General features: G+C 51.2%; 1 protein-coding gene across 4 annotated transcripts in view; it reads right to left on the bottom strand.

The window, feature by feature from the left end:
• The window catches only part of LOC133354101 (intermembrane lipid transfer protein VPS13C-like), a 126246-nt gene that overhangs the window by 80938 nt on the left and 26368 nt on the right, over window positions 1-18940 (bottom strand). For all 4 annotated transcript variants that reach the window (XM_061570674.1, XM_061570677.1, XM_061570676.1 and 1 more), the window contains exons 2-14: window positions 16196-16239; window positions 13164-13206; window positions 12583-12678; window positions 12136-12237; window positions 10764-10873; window positions 8882-8941; window positions 7940-7999; window positions 7426-7506; window positions 6006-6063; window positions 4010-4137; window positions 3222-3328; window positions 2231-2402; window positions 1325-1387 (exon numbers count right to left, since the gene is read on the bottom strand). In XM_061570674.1, the coding sequence (XP_061426658.1) occupies window positions 1325-1387; window positions 2231-2402; window positions 3222-3328; window positions 4010-4137; window positions 6006-6063; window positions 7426-7506; window positions 7940-7999; window positions 8882-8941; window positions 10764-10873; window positions 12136-12237; window positions 12583-12678; window positions 13164-13206; window positions 16196-16239 (1124 nt within the window). The remainder of the gene's footprint in view (window positions 1-1324; window positions 1388-2230; window positions 2403-3221; window positions 3329-4009; window positions 4138-6005; window positions 6064-7425; window positions 7507-7939; window positions 8000-8881; window positions 8942-10763; window positions 10874-12135; window positions 12238-12582; window positions 12679-13163; window positions 13207-16195; window positions 16240-18940) is intronic.

Below are 18940 nucleotides of genomic sequence, written 5' to 3'. Positions count from 1 at the left end.
CATACAGACAGGTACACGCACGCACGTACGTACGCGCACGTACGTACGCACACACACAAACACACGCCGTCAAAACAACCCCCTGCCTCTTTTGTGGTGGTGGACGGCCAGGTTGTGTGGCGTTGTGAGCAATGCCATTGGGCTGATGCAAAGTCAGCTGTTTACCCACATGGCACCCTCACAACCACCACAGTGGCAAACGTGGACGCTGAACGGGTTGGTAGCGCAGTGCGCTAACCGCTGCACCACCGCTCCTCACTCACACACATAAAAAGACAAAGATGCCCTATTAAGCTTTAACAGACTGTTGTGGCAAGTGCTGATAGCGAGCACCTATGAAGGCCGGCACGGCACACGAGGGGGTGGGTGGCCAGCACCATGCCCAGCCACCTTCGTCTCCCTAGTGGCGATGTCTACACTCCGCACCAGGTATTCATTTGAGGCCGAGTCGATCTAGGGGAGGCCCAGGACCGGTTCAGATGAACAGGAATTGAACCCGAGTCACCGGGTTCAAAGCACAGCCTGCTAATCGCTGCATTACCGCTTCAAACACACGTACACAGGAATGCGTGCACACACACACACGTCCATAGAGAGACACACACAAGGGCAAATATCACCCATGTTGCCTTAAGTGTTGGGGAAAGTGCAGTTAGGGAGCACCTATTAAGGTGAACACGGCACACAACGGGGGCTGCGTGGCTTGCACAATTCCCGGTCGCCGTTGTCCCCCCTAGCGCTGAAGTTGACACAATACACCAGGTCCTCGTTGAAAGCTCAGTGGACCTAGTAGAGCCCCTGGACCTATTCAGATACCACGCGCCACTGCTGCTACCCGTCGCCAGGGGTTGAACGCAGGTCACCGGGTTCGTAGCAGGAACTGATAGATGTATATCGGCAGGAATTTATATACTTTTGCCATTTGTACTTATATTTGTACTTGTCTATTTACGTATTTATTTTTCGTGATTTGATTATACTTTTCACTCCAAGCATTTTGTGTATTTTTTGTTGTTCTTCTGACCCACCCCCACTGTACATCTGTAAAAAAAAGAGCTTCATAGCTGATCGGATTTATCCAGGATAAATAAAGATTCTGATTCTGAAGCGTGGTATGCTAACCAGAACGCGACCGCTTCGCACACGCACGTACAGGAGCGTGCACCATCTCACACAGACCGAGAGACACGTGTGCTCTACATACGGGAGGAAACCGGACAACGGTGCAGAAAGCCCACGCATGCCACACTCTGGAAGAACGCTTAAAACGTCCACACGGATAGGTTCATGAAACCACTTGCTGACCTCAGCCCGATGTACGTACCTCGGCCTCTGCTTGCTGCCGAGCCAGAGTAATGTTGAAGACGTCCAGATCTTTCTCCAGTTCCTGCAACGTCACCACCGCCACCACCACCACCGTGAATTTTACACCATGCCCCAGGCGTGCACGAGCCAGCCACCTTCTGTAGGGTGCCGTCATTTTGTTGTCGCTGTCCTCTTCGTCTCGACTAAATGCAACTCTTGGGCTCGCCACGCCAGGTGACTCGGCGGTAGAGTGAGCAGCTTCGCAAGCGGAAGGTTACGAGATCCAAGTCCGGCGTGGGGGTTGACTCAGCCCATCATCTCCCGGGGGCTGATAAAATTCATACCACTTTGCGGGGGAAGTCAACAGGGAGTTGTGTATTGGATGACCTCAACACTGCCATAGGAATGTGGAGTTTACAGAAATGCCTCGGGGCTGTAAACATGAGAGGAGCACCAATGCCTCAATGCTCGTTGGAGCAGAAAATCACTTCGACTTTGAAGGCAACGTAGATACATTTACATTCGGTAGTTTCACAAAAAAAGCAGTGTGCAATAATAATTTACATTTGTAAGGCGCATTTCACCCGTAGATCCCCATGCATGTCGGGAGGAAACCGAAGAACCCGCAAAGAAAACCAATGCACTGGAATAACGCTCAAAGGTTCCACGCAGGTAGGTTAATACTCTTTGTTTTTTTCGGTAAAGTAACGTAGATAAAAAATTTAACTTAATTAAATCACGACGTTTCTGGCGCAACACAAGCGTCCTTCTTCAGATGGGGACAACTTAGCGAAAGCACACCGCTTAAGTGTGTAGGTTAATGACCACGCCTCGTTAAGAGGACGTCCTCCGAAAGTTTACACGCGGGGTGGGGGGGGGGGGTGTTGCTGGGGCGGTACTCGGCGGAGCGGAGCGACCGCCTCACCTGTAGCTCCTCCAGGAGGTAGGCGGGCGCAGTGCGCTGCGTGAGCTTCTGCCGGTAGAGCTGGCAGTAGGTGCGCAGCTTGGTGCGGTGCAGGCGGATGTGCTTCCAGGACCACGCCGAGGCGTTGCGCCGCACCGTCTCCTCCAGCACGCCCTTGGTCACGTAGCCCCACCTGGGCACGCGCACCGCGAGTACACGAAGAGGGGGCGGCACCGACAAAGAGACGGAGACATTAGGGGCGGTGATCCTCATATTGTAGTCTGTGGCCAAGCATGCTGGCCTCCGATTAGCGCTGCTGGCTGCATACGGTGCGGAAGAGGTTCAACATAGATACGTACATCCATATGATAGTCACACGAAATCTCTTTAAGGTTTCAGTAACTCAATATTTTAATTGTGCTGTAATCAGTCTAAACATTATCTGCCTGAGCTGACTTACATAATTCAACGTTAATTTATGTTTTGTGCAATATTTTCTAATTCTCATGCGACACTTATGTTTGCGTCATCGCTGTACTTGATGTAATTTTGTTTTGCGTTCATCATTTTGGTGACCCTGGTCACTGCTGCAAATGAGACTCCTGTCCTGGTCCCTTGAATTCTCATCTGGACGTCAAACAGAATTTGGTTGGCTGAGCCACTCATAAAAGAGCAGCCAGATACAGGCAGGACTCAAAATCACGAGGGATCGGAGAGAGCAGGGTTGTGGAGCATGTGTGTACGTGCGTGTGTTGATCTTCTTTCGCACCGTACGTAGCCAACCGTGCTAATCGGAGGTGCGGGGGAAGGACAACAAACTAAACACAAAAAGCAGTTGTAAAGAAATTAGTTTTCAATTTAGACTGAAAGGTGCATAGCTCCCGTGGCTTATGACCATCGGAAGGAAGAGCGTTCCAGACGGCCGCAGGAGCAAGGCGAGGAAAGAGGCTGGAGAGAGGAGAGCGGAGAGATGGAGGGAGGCAAAGAGGGAGGCACGTGGGACACCACTCACCATGCACGTGGATGTCCCTTGGCGGGAACTTGGGGGCGGTACTTGCGGTAGGGCAGGTTGCGGGTCATGAGGTCGTAGGACTCCAGTACCTCCATGATGCTCAGGTACTGTCGAGTCAAAAAAGTGCCCTCGTTGTCTACATCATCATCAATGTCGTCATCGCCACCGATAACAAAGCAGCCGCCATTCGCCACTAGATGACGTCATCGTGGCTCTTCTGCCAGGCTGGGCGCACTGAGGACACGTGAAGTGCATAATGCTTGCTCACCATTACACCACGCCCGCATCATATAACCAAGCTCCCAATATAGGTCTATCACCCGCTTGCTGTCCTGCCTGCAGCAGGCATTGCACCGTGGTTGTATTGGCGACTGTTACGTGCGACAGCTCCATTTCAACATCTCCACGTAAGTCATTGACCCCCTTGCCAGTCGCACACCGTCCCAACTTGGATATCGATCACCGCTCGTTCACCGTCGCCAAGTCCTAGAATCCTGGAGCTCCACGACAAACGGCACCGTGAGGGGGGCCCCCACCCGGGGGGGGCCCCACCCGGGGGGGGCCCCACCCCCACCCCCCACCCCCCACCCTCACCACAGGGGCTGCGCCCGTCCAAGCAGAAGGCCCAGCAGCGCCACCGCTCGGCACGGGCAGTAAACGCTCGTTTACCAGCGACGCTCACATCCCAGAGAATTTTTTTTAAAAGGCGTGAGTCGCTACCCACGCTACCCCGGACGCGACCCACTGACCCCCACCCCCCCGTGCCCCCAAGGCCGTGAACCCCTGACCTGCGGGCGGCACAGCTCGGTGTCGATGTCCTGCAGCGTCACGTCCAGGTTGATCTTGGGCATCGTGAGCTCCACGTCGCCCTTCGGGTTCATGCGCAGCTTTGCCGACGCGGAGATCGGCCGGAAAACTGCGAGCGCCGTGGGAGGGGGTGGGGACGAGGAGACGTACATAACGTGACGTCCAAAAACAACCGCCGCCACGACTAACAAGCTGCTGTCACCATGCCTCTTGCGCCAGGCTAGGTTCACGGTGACATGGCCCAGCGGTAGCACGCACGCAGCCTGTTGCAGAGGTTCGCGATTCGAATCTGACAGGCCACCCTGGTTATTATCGGTGGCGTACTAACCATGAATTACTCCGCATCGTCTGCTTCAGAGTAGACGTTAATTATGAAATGATGCCACCCCCCTCTATCCCCACCTCTCCAGTGTTTATTAAAAAACACAGCCAACCTCGGCTCTGTGAGTAAGAACACGTAGGACCTATGTCAAGCTGTATATTTACTGCTGGAGTGCACCATGTGTCAGAAAATGTGAATTAAAAAAAATATTTTAAAAAAATTTCAAGATGCCTAAATGTCATTTGGTAGGCGCTAAGAAAATGACCTCGTCCTGACAATTTTGCGGCGATGTAGCCCGAGCAGTCACGCGTTCAAGAGGTTCACGGTTCGAATCGGACGGCCATCCCTGATTAATACCGCTGTGTACGAACCGTAATGATACTCCTGCGTTTCACAGTGGACGTTCACGATCGCAAGAGCAGGCCGCTGTGTGCTGGCGTCCAAATTTGAAAAAATTACCCGCCAACTCCTCGCTTGGGATTACGCACATTCAACTTTGCCCCCGACTGGCAGACTAATGCCCGCTTGCAGGCCTGGTGCTACTACCCCTGGGGGTGCCCCATTCAAATCTGCGTTGAGCTGCAAGCCACTAATCCGCATGTGCAACGCTCCGAGATGCAACAGCATTAAAGCGGAGCGGCTCTGACAACCACACAGCCTCGTTCTTATTAACAAGCAAAACTGTAAGCATCACGCGACTACGCGAGATGGTGCGGAAATTTGGCGTCCTCACATAGTTACGGGTTTCATAACGCTTATTCTAGAAAGTCCAGAGGGGGTTTAACGTGGTGAGAACCCAGCGACCCGCGTCCGATTTCCAGCCATGGCGAACATCAGCGGCGAGTCTGTGTAACTTTTCTCTTGTTGCAATTCCTTTATTCGGTCCAGGAAAGTATCACCAGAGTTTCGATTTAAAGCTTTCGTGACTGCAGGGATTCATCTTCTTGGTTCTTTCGGTAAAGTCACGTAGAAGGGAAATAATAAAATAATAAAAATAAAACACCTGAGGACAGCTGCTTGCGTTGTGGCCGAAACGTCGTGAGAATTATTTAATTATGTTTAAATGTTATTATTTCCCTTCTACGTGACTTTACCGAAAGAACCAAGAAGATATCACCAGAGTGTCAAGATCGTTTTGCCAGGAGGGTCCTACTTCGTATGGTCAGCCTACTGTGTTTTCTCCGTGCATGAGAGAAGAACACAGAGCACCCGGAGAAGACTCGCGCATAAATCGGGCTTCGTACCACGGTAAAGACGTGCTTTCGGTGTCAATGCCGCCATCCACAGGACAATTCTTTACAGCTCTCATTCAGCAATTCCCGTACGGGTCACGGCACAGGTGCAGGGAAGGCTCTTGAGGCTGTCCCTACGAGCCCGCCACTATGACCGCCTCGACCCACTTACACCGCCTCGACCCACAATCCCCCACTTCATCACTGCAACGCGAATGGGTGCAGTGTGGGCTAAAGCCACCTTAGTTCGAACTCGGGGTTTGAAGGTCAGAATTTGCCCAACATCGACAGGTAGTGTGAGGAAGGAGAGCCACACATTGTACATGATTTGGCCTGTTCTCTCTTCCACTCTGAAATGTGTCCTGTCTCTTCCTCATAACTCTGTTAATGGCAAAGCGCAAGCTTTGCTCCGAGGCCACTTACTGTAGCAAAAGTCCTTGGGCATGAACTTGGAAGATGCAACGGTATCTTTCAGCTGCCCCTGAAGGAGACAAACACAATCGTGTTTTACAACGCTGTTCATCTCACGTTTTACCTTTGTGTGTGGACTCGGTTACCGCGCTCCAATCTCTGTGTCTCTTGCAGAAATTATCCAATAGCAACCAAATACTGCAAAAAAGTTCTGTTGTTTTAGGGATTCAGCCGATTGAAAATCAGCCCAATGCGAATAGTCTTTGGGCTTTGACTTGTGTCTCCAAGTACAGGGCAATAACCCTTTCATCAAGTTGACTGGTTTCCAATCGGGTTGGTCTCTGATAGCAACGCAGCCTTACGCTGAACTTTTGTTCATATTAGTCCGTCCCTCCGAGAGATATTGTGATCTCCCCATTTCAGACAGACATACATGTGGCCTGTTTTCTCTGGGGTAGGTCCGTAATAGCAGCACAACCTTTTCATTCATGTTGGACCATCTTTACGTAACAGAAGGAAAGATTGGAGAGTGCTAAAGAATGGAAACGGTGCTATGGTGGCGAGATGTTAACTACCTCGCCTGGTATACTGGAGATTGTGGGTTCGATCCCGACCCTGACGCCTGCTGTTTATTTGGTATTTGCATATTCTCCCTGTCGTCGCGTTAATTTTTCCTTTGGTTTTTCCCTCCACATTTAGAAACATGCGTTTAGAGTATTTGGCTGCTATAAATTTCCACATCATGAGCCACTTCGTTGAGCGATCATTTGTGGCCAGGTCACTTCTGAAAAAGAGCTATAAAGCTTAGTGGGCTTTACCTGGTAAGATAAGAATTGTTTAGTTCACACGGAAACGCCCTGTGGGGATGCATGCGATGCACAGTGCATCTCACGCAACGGCGTGCGCCCATCTAGAAGGCAGTAAACGCATTCAAGCATAGCAGAGGTGGGCGCTTAGCTAGGAAGGGCGGACACGGGCGTTAGTGCAGTGGCACGGGCGTTAGTGCGGTGGCACGGGCGTTAGTGCGGTGGCGCGGGCGTTAGTGCGGTGGCGCGGGCGTTAGTGCGGTGGCACGGGCGTTAGTGCGGTGGCGCGTGCGTTAGTGCGGTGGCACGGGCGTTAGTGCGGTGGCACGGGCGTTAGTGCGGTGGCACGGGCGTTAGTGCGGTGGCGCGTGCGTTAGTGCGGTGGCGCGTGCGTTAGTGCGGTGGCGCGGGCGTTAGTGCGGTGGCGCGGGCGTTAGTGCGGTGGCGCGGGCGTTAGTGCGGTGGCGCGTGCGTTAGTGCGGTGGCGCGGGCGTTAGTGCGGTGGCGCGTGCGTTAGTGCGGTGGCACGGGCGTTAGTGCGGTGGCACGTGCGTTAGTGCGGTGGCACGTGCGTTAGTGCAATGTCGCGTGTGTTAGTGCGGTGGCGCGTGCGAGCGTGGACGTACCAGTGCCCTCTCCGCGTTGTCCCTCGAGTACATGGAGCTCTCCACATTCCAGTAGGCGGACAGGCAGTCCAGGCAGACAAGCTGCGGTGAACAGAATCATCAGAATCAGAATCTTGATTTAGACTGGAGGAGGAATCCGATGAGCTATGAAGCTCTTTTTCACACATGTCCAGTAGAGGCGGTTCAGCAAGTTACAACAACAAACAATACAAACAAAACGATAGGAGTGCCAATCAGAGAAAAGGTAAGCAAGTCACTAAAAATAAGAATAAAATAAGTACCGTATATAAATATAAATAGTATCAATACATAAATTCCTGCATATTTTTCAACATCAAATACAAGCATGGGCAAGCCAGAAAAACAAGAAAAACAGTCCCAGACCACACCAAGACAACGCGCAGTCCCTCAATGACAACACGGTACACATACAGCTCCTTTGACAATCCACTGCTGGATGAGTGAAGGCAATAACAACGATGCAATGTGGCAAAGGTCAGCCCGAGCCCTCTACCTTGTAGAAAATCTTGGCCTTGTCATCCAGTAAGCATGGCTTCCAGTTCTGGTCTGATGTCTGAAAAACAAGTTGAAATCATGAACACTTCAAACTAAAACTAGGTTAGGCCCACAGCTCTTTCCAGAAGCGAGCGACCTGGCCACAAATGATAGCGCAAACAAGTGGCTTATCATCATGTGGAAATGTATAGCAGCCAAATAGTCCAAACGTGTGTTGATTCTAAATGTGGAGGAAAGAACCGGAGGAGCCGAAGAAAAATCCACGCGACCACGTGGAGAGAGACACGCAAACTCCAAATATAAAGCAGCAGGCGTCAGAGTCGGGGTCAAACCCACGACCTCTTGCATACCAGGCGAGGTAGTTAACATCTCGCCACCGTGCCGAGATATTTTCAGGCCAACTGGTACTGACGTGAAAAATGACTCAATTTAGATTACACAAAGCAACAGAAAAGCTCAGTGAAGCTCTTCCTGTATGTATGTTGAACTTCTTTCGCACCGTACGCAGCGAACCGTGCTAATCGGAGGGGAGGAGTTAACATCTGGCCACATTGCCAATATCGGACCTCTATTGCAACTGAAAAATAACCGTAAATCGCTATCTTCTCAAATCGCTATCTTCAATGAGGAATGAACAGAGGCGATGCTCATCTCCCACTTGAAGCCCTGAACCAGTGGTGGAAATTCCACATTCCTTTGGCAGGGGGCTCAAGTCTATCCATAGCTCCATCACTGATGCCTTCCCCACAAAGTGATCAACAACACGAACACCACCTCATTATGAGAAATGTTGTCAACGATGGAATTTAAACGTTGGTGGTTTAGACCGCACGCTGGGGTGTCAATAGCAGTAAAGTGGGAGGGTGGGCCTCCGTTCGGCAGGGGACAGAGAATGGCTGGGTGGTATCAATGGGAAGAGCGACCGTCATTTGGATCTCACCTTGAAGCTGAGCTCGCGCAGCGTGATTCCAACTGAAATCGGCTTTGCTGCGTTGTTAATCTGCACACACGCACACACGGGAATACGCGCACACATATATATGATAAACAAAGCTTTCCCATACAGCCTACGTATATCGTCTTGACAAGTGCTATTAGTAAGCACCAATGAATGTCAATATGGAACACGACAGGATGGTGTCACCAGCCCCAGTGCTGATGTATAAACATTGCACCAGGTACTCATTTAGGGCTGAGTCAGCCTCGGAGAGACACAGAAGTGGTTCAAGATTTACAGCGCAGCGCGCTAACCACAACAGCAACCCCACCTAGCCACACAGACAATGCACACACATGTGTAGACACACATGTGTAGACACACAAAGCAAAGTCAGAGATCCCCCGTATAGCCTTTTCAGACTATTAGGGCAAGTGCTGTTAGCGAGCACCTATTAAGGCTAGAACGGCACTCAAGGTGGTGGTTGGCCAGCACCACGCCCAACCGCCTTCAACCCCCAAGTGGTGGTGGTGTTTACACACCGCACCAGGTTCTCATTTGAGTCGACCTAGGGGAGGCCCAGGACCAGTTCAAATAATCGTCACTGATGTTGGCCATGAGCAGGATTTGAACTCAGGTCGCCGGGTTCGTAGCGCAGAGCGCTAACCGCTACTACACTGCCGCTCCACACGCAGTAGGGCACAGGCACACACACACACACAGCCCTCGCTCACGTTAACAGTACTTCATAACCATTACGGACAGCAGACACTTTGACGTCACTTTTATATGGCAGAACGAGCTTTCCCAGAAGACCTTATCTCCATGTAGATATCCCACCGGTAACATTAAGTGCTCCTACCAAAGTGGATCAGCCTGGCCACTAACCCATGCCAGCTGATTCCTGGCCAAAATTCAGAAAATTCACAAAAGGACTTTGTCATGTGCTAAACAAATGGCTAAAACTCATTGTGTATAGGACGATAAACATTTGTGTTCAATGTATGTAACAATATACAGTGGATCACAACCAGAAGGTTACCAGTTCAAATCCTGGTTGGTGGGGGTTGACTTAGCCCATGATCATCATTCCTCTGGGGTTGATCAAATGAGTACCACTTGATGAATACACAAAAGTTGATGATCACTTTGTCAGGAAGTCACCACTGGTTGTTCCATGGACAGACTCACCCCCGCTGTAGGAATGTGGAATTTCCACCAATGACTCAGGGCTGTAAACAATAGAAGAGCAGTGCCTCAATGCTATTGTCTGGCCATCAAACAGAGACGGCCACTGCATTGCACGCTTTCAGATGCACGTCTGCGGCTGTCTGGAATGATCTTCCTTCCCATATTATGAAGCCACTGGAGCTATGCACTTTTAAATCTAAATTGAAAACTCATTTCTTCAAAACTGCTTTTTGTGTTCGGTTTGTTGTCCTTCCTTCACACCCCCGATCAGAGCGATTGGTGACATCCGGTGCAAAAGAAGAACACACGTACATACACATATGCTGCACAAACCTGCTCTCTCCGATCCCTCGTGATTTTGAGTCTTGCCCGTATTTGGCTACGCTTTCACGTGTGTACACACGTACACACACGTACACACGCGTACACACACATACACACATTTACACACACGAGGGGTGATGCCCCCGCGTCCTCAGCATACCGAGACGTCTCGTGAGACCGGCGCATCGAACAGCCAGCGGAAAAGCATCCGCACCGTGCGGGAGCGCCTACGCTGGCTCGGCTCGGATGTGCCAGTGGAAAAGGGTTAGGAGCGACGTCATTTTAAACTGGGCGTGAGGAACCCGTTCGTCTGGTCGACCACGCACGCGGTCGACACTCGGCATGGCCCCGCCAACTGCGCCCGGCTCACCTCGTCCTCGTAGCGCACGTGGATGCCGGAGACGGTCACCTGCAGATTTTTGATCACCTGCGCCACCAGCTTCTCCGTGAACGTGTCGGCCTGCACCGTGGTCGGGTTTTCTGCGGTGACAAAAGGACAAAGATCCCCCCCGTATAGCCGTTAACAGACTGTTGGAGCAAGTGCTGTTAGCGAGCGCCTATGGAGGCTGGAGTGGCACACGATGGGGCGGTGTGGCCAGCACCAAATCCGACCACTTTTGTCTCTCCAGTGGCGATGTTTACGCATCGCGCCAGGTACTCATTTGTGGCTGAGTGGACTTAGGGGAGGCCCAGGACTGGGTTCAGATAATCGTCACCGGTGTTGGCCATGAGCGGGAATCGAGCTCGGGTCGCTGGGTTCATAGTGCGGCGCGCTGATCGCTCCACCGCTGCTCCCCACAGCGCACGCCGGCACGCGTCGTCACGCCCACCGCTGCACGCCTCCACTTTTCTGGTTACGAGCATCACCGCGATGTAGCTTTAAACGATATGATGCGGTGCCGAGTCTCAAGATACGACGAATATCACAATGTCAGTTAGCCGTAACTTTGTACTTGCACTTGAGATTTAAAATGAGCAAAGATAGCCACGGTACAACGATATTTTTCGAGACGGATGATACGATTATTATGGATCGTATATCGTGCAAAATATCGATATTGCAGCAACCGTAATTGCTTTAAGATGTCGCAACCGCTACCGCCCTCCTCCCACCCCCACCCCCTTCCACCCCACCCCCCAACTCACTGCTACTGCCTTCATCATCCCCGTGTTTGTGTTCTACTGACCTAGATTATCACCGACCACTGATCTCCTCAGCCTTGCTCAATTCAGCACTCTCCCTTCTTGCGAAGTGATGTCCCATAATGCTGTGCGTTCCCAAGATGCTGTGCGTTCCAATGCGGCCACCCTCTGTAGCCCACCCCTAACATTTTCCAAGCTTGTTTGATTGCGAGCTCTTGATTGTGCACCTTAATCGATATTGTCGTAAGCCACCATCAATCCACTGCAGGAAGAAACCATCCTCAAGCTCACGGTCCAGCAATATAACAATACGCCTAGCACCTGCACACGAGCCGATTTGCCCGCTCCATCTCCACGGTGGACTCCCTGTCGGGGCGCGTTCCCTCCCTTGGGCTGCCACTCCATCATTAGTCTCGACCGCCGGCCATCGCAGCTTCTCGCGACACGTCCTGCCCAATCCCACCGACCCTCTAACCCACGGTCGACAAGACGTCTCTGACCTGCGAACGTTCCCTCCATGCACCTCTGAACGCTTCGTTCAAATTCACCGCCCTCCGCTAACCAACGTGTCCCCCTGCGCCGCACCGCGCCCCCCTCACCGCGCTCGGCTGCCTTCATCATGGCCTCCTCGATGCGCCGGAGCTCCCTCTGCTTCAGCTCCAACTGCTGCTTCTCCTCTTTCTCCGCATCGTACTTGATGCCTGCAAGTCACGCACACACGCACACGAGTACACTCACACACGCACGTACACGCACACGTACACACACAGGTGTGCGCACGCACACACGCATGCACTCGCGAAGACATACGCACGCATGCACGCGTGTGCGCACATGAACAAACGCATACATGCACACATGCATGCAGGCACACACACACAAGAATGCACGCACATGCACACATACACGCACACACACCGGTAACACAATCAGGATAAAATACGGGAAAAGGGACAAATTATCTCCAATTAAATAAACACAATTAAACAATTAATGACATTGTGGGTAACAGGGGGGTGGCGGTGGTGGCGGCGGCGGCAACGCACTGGCACTGGGCACCACGAGCAGGTAGACGCCCTCCAGGCTGGCGATCACCGCTTCCTTGTACAGGTTCTTCCATGGGATCTTCAGGGTCAGCTTCCCTACGGGAGGCAGCGGCAGGGTGGCCGTGTTCAGGGCATCACCAGAGGCACGCAGACACAAAGACAAAGGCCCCCCGTAGAGCCATACAGGCCACCGGGCCAAGTGCTGCTCGAGAGCGTGGCGCGCGAGGGCACTGCGGGGCTAGCATTGCATTTGTCTCACCAGAACCGATGTTTTACATTCCGTAACCGGTAATCATTTAAGGCCGAGTAGACCTAGGGTACGCCTAGGAGAGGAGCAGATATACGACTGGTCTCTGATGTTAGCCGTGGCCGGGAATCAAACTCGGGTCACTGATTTTGGAGCGCAAAACTAAAAATAACCTGATTCTTGTAATCGAACTGTGATGCCAAATTCATCGACTTACCGGTGGAGTGGGAATCATAAAATAAATGCAATAGAACAAAAGCACCAAGTCAGGGAGGCTGCTATTTAGCAGTGGACAGAGAATGACAATGCCATACGCGATGATATTGACACTTACCGATGTGCCCAACCTTGACTTTGAACGGCACGTCCAGCTCACTCTGCCAGAGACGGACGGACGGGTTAACTGTGTGCGTGTCTCCCTCAATCCTCAGAATCTCACACACAAGACAAAGATCCCCCCTATCGCCTGAACAAACTTTGTTGGGGAAAGAGCCGTTTTCGAGCACCTATGAAGGCCGGCACAGCACACGAGGGGGTGGGTGGCCAACACCACGCCCGGCCGCCTTTGTCTCCCCAGTGATGATGTTTACATACGTAGCAGGTACTCATTTGAGGCCGATTTGACACACACACACCCACACTGTCAAGCCCACTCGCATCATTCATAGCTGCGCAACAACAAAACCCTGACGTTTGCGAGTCGCACGCTCAACTGACATTGACAGCACATGTCAGGCAGGCCAAGTCTGAGAGCTTCTACAATAAACTTGGCACCCATTTCCATCTCACTCGGGTTCCAGTACGCTTCCCCTGCTCGGCTGTCAAATATGTTAACAAATAACAGATGCCCGTGTTTGGTGGAAACATTGTGATTAGCATGACACTTAAAAACGTCTGGCACTTTAAGCTGGCCCTGCCCTCTGAGTGAACAACTGTTCCAACTTTTGTGGGATGCCCAATGCAAAAATTTATTCAAATAGAGGCTCAGCTATATTTGTGCCAAATGTAAGCTGCATTGACCTTCTGTAACGTCCATAGTAATTACATCAAGCACTCAAGTCACGGACGTCTATGCGTATATTTATTACATAATACTTGTATATCGTGTTTGGCAATAATATAATGAGGGTGGAGCAGTAGCGCACTGTGTTACGCAATGTACTGCGCACCGAGCGACATAAGTTCGATACCTAACCACAGGTATCATCGACGGTGAGTGACATCAGAACCCTTCATGGACATTCCCCTCCCCTTGACACTGTCACACCGCCCAGTGCCCTCAAGTTTGGACAATAACCCACACGGTCCGTGCAGCCAGGCGTGGGTGTCCCCTCATCCAGCAGTGGTTCGATTAAAGGGCTATAAGTACACACACCAGGGTGCCATCCGGCAAGACGTTAAATACGTCGCCTTGTATACAGGAGGTGGTGGTTCGATCCCAACCCTGACGAATATATATTTTGAGTTTGCACGTTCTCCCCATGGTTGTGTGGATTTTTCTTCAGGTCCTCTGGTTTTCCCCTCCACGTTTAGAATCAACGTGCATTTATCATATTTGGCTGCAATAAATGTCCGCATTATACGTCACTTCGGAGGGCTCGCGTTTGTGGCCAGGTTGCTTCTGACAAAAGAGCTATATAGCTCAGTGGGGCTTTACCTGGCAAAAGAAAAAAAATATATAGTTTAATAGTAATAGGTTTTTACCCTTGTATCTGGCAAAAAAAACTGACACCTTTATACAAGAAATCATGTTTGCAATAACCACAACACAAGCAGTCAAAATGCAAACAAAAAGAAACAACTCTGATAATGATATGCACTGTCCTTGAGACTAGGCTCTAAGAAAAGCCATCTCGGGTGTGGACCAATCAATTTCAAGGACAGTGCGCATATCATTATCAGAGTTGTTTCTTTTTCTTTTTGTTTGTATTTTGACTGCTTGTGCTGTGGTTATTGCAAACATGATCCCTTGTATAAATAAAGGTGTCAGTTTTTTGTGCCAGAAAAAGGGTAAAACCTATTACGATATCTTGCTACTGGCAAAGGAGATCTCATAGTGAGGATAGTTTAATAGTTTCGTAAACATTCAAATCCAACCGGTTCTGAAAATGACTATAAGAGCCATCAAAACATGGGAGTCTTGCCTTCCTGCTCCTTGAGAGCACATCTCTGTGCATTGCTTGTGTCGACATACACACGTCCACCAGATGGGCAATTAGTCAGCCAGACAATCGTTTAACCACCCAAGATAGATAGCTGGTGAGGGCAACCAGCCCCTAGCTGGGCTGAGCAACTCAATCCCCGGCCAGGGCAGTAAACGAGGCGAGAGGGGGCAGCCGCACTGCCCCGCATACCGGCGCACGCTCTGGCAAGGCCAGTGCTCTCGTACAGCAGCCCCTGGCCTCGGGAAACAGAAGCTTTTCCGGTCTCACTAAAATAGCTCGGGCCGGCAGCTCAGCTATGCGAGAAGGGAGCCGCGGGCCTCTTCTGTGCCGCGCTATGTCACTCGCCGTACAGTCCGACGGGCAGATAACAGGGGCGGGGAATGTGGTCCAACAGGAGCGCGTTCGCCACTTGGTGCAGAAGTTCGTGGTTCAAATCAGGCAGGCAGCCCTGGCTATTACTGTGGGTGTAGTGTGTGCGTTTATTTGTGCGTGTGTGTGAGCATGCATGTGTAGCGTATACAGGCAGGGAGCAGTAGTGTAGTGGTTAAGTGTGTTGTGCTACGAATCTGCGACCAGAGTTCGGTTCCTGCTCACGGCCACCACCAGTGACGATTATATGAATTGGTCCTGGGCCTCCTCTAGATCGACTCAGCGTCAAATGAAGTACTAGTACGGTGTATAAACATTGCCACTTGGGAGACAAACACAGCAGGGCGAGGTGCTAGCCACTCACCCCCTCGTTTGCCGCGCCAGCTTTCATAGGTGCTCACTAACAGCAAATGCCACCAACCAAAAGTCTGTTAAGGCTATAGGGGGATATTTGTCTTTGTATCTAGGTGCTCGCTAACAGCACCTTGAGTCGCACACTGCGTTATGAACCCGGCGACCCCAGTTCAACTCCCACTCACTGACCAATATCGGTGGCGATTATATGAACCATGTCTTGGGCCTCCCCTAGGTCGAATCAGCCTTAAATGAGTATCTGGTGCACTCTGAACACATTAGTGCAGGGGAGACAAAGGCAGCTGTGTATCATGTTGGCCACCCACCCCCTCGTGCGCCATGCCGGCTTTAATTGGTGCTCGCTAACAGCACTTGCCCCAAATGTCTGTTAAGGCTATACGAGGGATCTTTGCCTTTGTGTGCATGTGTACTGTTGCGTAGACGTGAGCATACGAGTTTCTCCTCGTGAGATCCTTACCAAAGCATTTTCTTTGAGCACCAAGTTCTCCAACACGGCATCACCTGCAGCAGCACAAGACAACACGGCAGTATTCTTTTATTTCGCTCTTGTTCCTCACCTCCGGTTAGCACGGCGCGCTGTGTACGGTGCAAAAGAAGTTCAACATACATACAAGGAAGAACTTCGCCGAGTTTCTCGATTGAGTCATTTTTACGTCAACATCAGTTGGCCTGAAAATATCTCGGCACGGTGGCTAGGAGATGTTAACTACCTCGCCTGGTACGCAGGAGGTCGTGGGTTCGATCCCGACCCTGACGCCTGCCTGCTGCTGTATATTTGGAGGTTGTGTATACTCCCTGTGGTCTCGTGGATATTTATTCGAGTCTTCTGGTTTTACCCTCCACGTTTAGAAACGTGTGTTTGGAGGACTTGTATGCCATAAACGTCCACATGATATGCCACTGCCTTGAGCTATCATTTGTGGGCTTCAGAAAATAAGCTGTATAGCTCAGTGGGCCTTATCTGATCAAATTTAAAAAAATAGTTAGCTCTAACTTAATAGTTACCTTGTTTGTTTATTTTCAGCGTTTTCTTTTTGCAGGAAGGAAACTCCAATTTGCTAATGTGGTTAATCATCGGATTCCTCGGTGATAAATTAAGATTCTGATCCTGCTAATGCCGACATCGTCCGGTGGACGGCGACACCGACGGTTAATTTTTTTTACAAACTCCACGCGGAGAGACGCCACAGTAGGGAATCAAACCCGGGCCCTTCTTGCTGTCAGGCACAAGCATCGTCACTGCATCGCCACCCTGCCGCCATAGAGAAAGGGCCAACCACGTATGACACTCGCGCTATGAAACAGGAACATTATGCTCCACACACATATATCCATGTACACAATAACAAACGCAGCCCCTGTAAATGAATCTCGTTAAGTTTCACTCAAATATCCAATTGCGGTGACTGACAGATCTACCTTGCAAGAGGCACACACACTCTCAAGCACCTGCCGCTTAAAGGAAGGACGCTTAGTTTTCCACCCAGGTCTCCTTCTCCTGAGAGAGAATGCATCTCAGTTGGCTCACACCCATAAATAATAATGCACAAAGACAAAGATCCCCCATGGAGCATTTAACAGACTTTTGGGGCGAGTGCTGTTAGCGAGCACCTATGGAGGCTGGCGTAGCACACGACGGAGCGGTGTGGCCAGCACCACGCCTGACCGCTTTTGTCTCCACAGTGGCGATGTTTACGCATCGCACCAGGTACTCGTCACCGGTGTTGGCCGTGAGCAGGAATCGAAATCGGGTAGGCGGGCTCAGAGCGCGGCGCGCTGATGGCTTGACCGCTGCTCCCCGCAGTGCACGCAGACACGCGTCGTCACGCCCACCGCCAATGCGCTAACCGCTGCGCCACCGCTCGCCACACAAACGCACGCACGCAGCTTAATGGCGTAACACCCCTGCGAGCGACTTACACTGCGAGATAAACAAGTGTGACGACAGGCAGCCGGGAAGGCGGCCAAGGCACGAAGCACCGCCCGGCTGTGTGCATCAAATGGGCAAGGCGGGGTGAGCATCGCCGCTGTTGGCTGCTCAGTGGGTCGTCACTGTCCAGTCGACCATTCGGGTTCTTTACCGAATGCTTCAAGAAAAGTGATGCAATTCTTTCAAATCGCGAGAGGCCAAGTAACGTGTGAACACACACGAATTGTAGACAATTGTTTTTACGAGCACACTTAGCTGCATCTATGTTGAGCACCAAAACACATTTGAATACAATTATTCATCACACGCAGAACAAGCTTTTGTTAATCATCGGAATAATAAATCAAACAATCAATCTTTTTTGTTATTATGGACACATCGGTCATCATTATGCGCAGCTCCAGGAGATGCGTGAAAAGAAAACCGAGACTTCTATGTAAAAAATATAATAATTAACAATTTATAAACGCATACGCTTTCGCAAGAAGGAAGGCAATTCCCAGTCGTTACTCGCATTCTGTGCCTCATACGAGTGTCTCATATGGCTGACGGAACGGATGGGGACCTTCAGCTGCCTCTTAAAAGTCGTGGTGGATTTGACGCTGAGCATATAACCACAAGCATTGTTCGCGAGCGTCTATCAAAAAAATATCACAGAGCACAAATCGGTGGCATGGCAAGCGTGTCACGGCCAGCCGCCTTTGTCTCTGCAAATGCCGATGTTTGCACACCGCACCAGGTACTCCATTAAGGGCGAATTGACCACCGAAAGGGAGGCTCGGCACCAATTCTGATATCAATTCACCACTCATGTCATTCGCAAGAGGCACACACACAAACACACACACATAAACACACACAAACACACACACAAACACACACAAACAGGGGCTGGCGTTCACCACTAAGCGGCTGCGACGCTGCCAAGTAGCTTCAGCCAGACAAGATGCACTGTGCGGACAAACGGCATCAAGAAGGGACACACACACACACAGACACATGCACGCGCATGCAGACACGGGTGTTCGACAAGACAACGCGAAAGACGGGGCAGAGCGGTGTGGGGTCGTCCGCATCGCGATCCGCAGTGTGTAAATTATCCGCCCAGCGAGGCTCGTGCAGACAGCTCGCCCCTCCTCTACACGGGGGGGCGGGGGGCAACACGAGAGCCGGCGCGCACATGCAGCACGGGTGAATGTGGATATCAGAGAGCTACATCTGAGATCCCTTCAAGTGACATCTGGTCCACACAGCAAGGGGGCAGCAATTGCC

The sequence above is a fragment of the Lethenteron reissneri genome, chromosome 46 (genome assembly GCF_015708825.2).
Source record: "Lethenteron reissneri isolate LAM-NWPU_2019-01 chromosome 46, ASM1570882v1, whole genome shotgun sequence".
Classification (NCBI taxonomy): Eukaryota; Metazoa; Chordata; class Hyperoartia; order Petromyzontiformes; family Petromyzontidae; genus Lethenteron; species Lethenteron reissneri.
The sequence above is the reverse complement of the archived record's forward strand: the minus strand, read 5'-3'. Positions and strand labels throughout refer to the sequence as shown.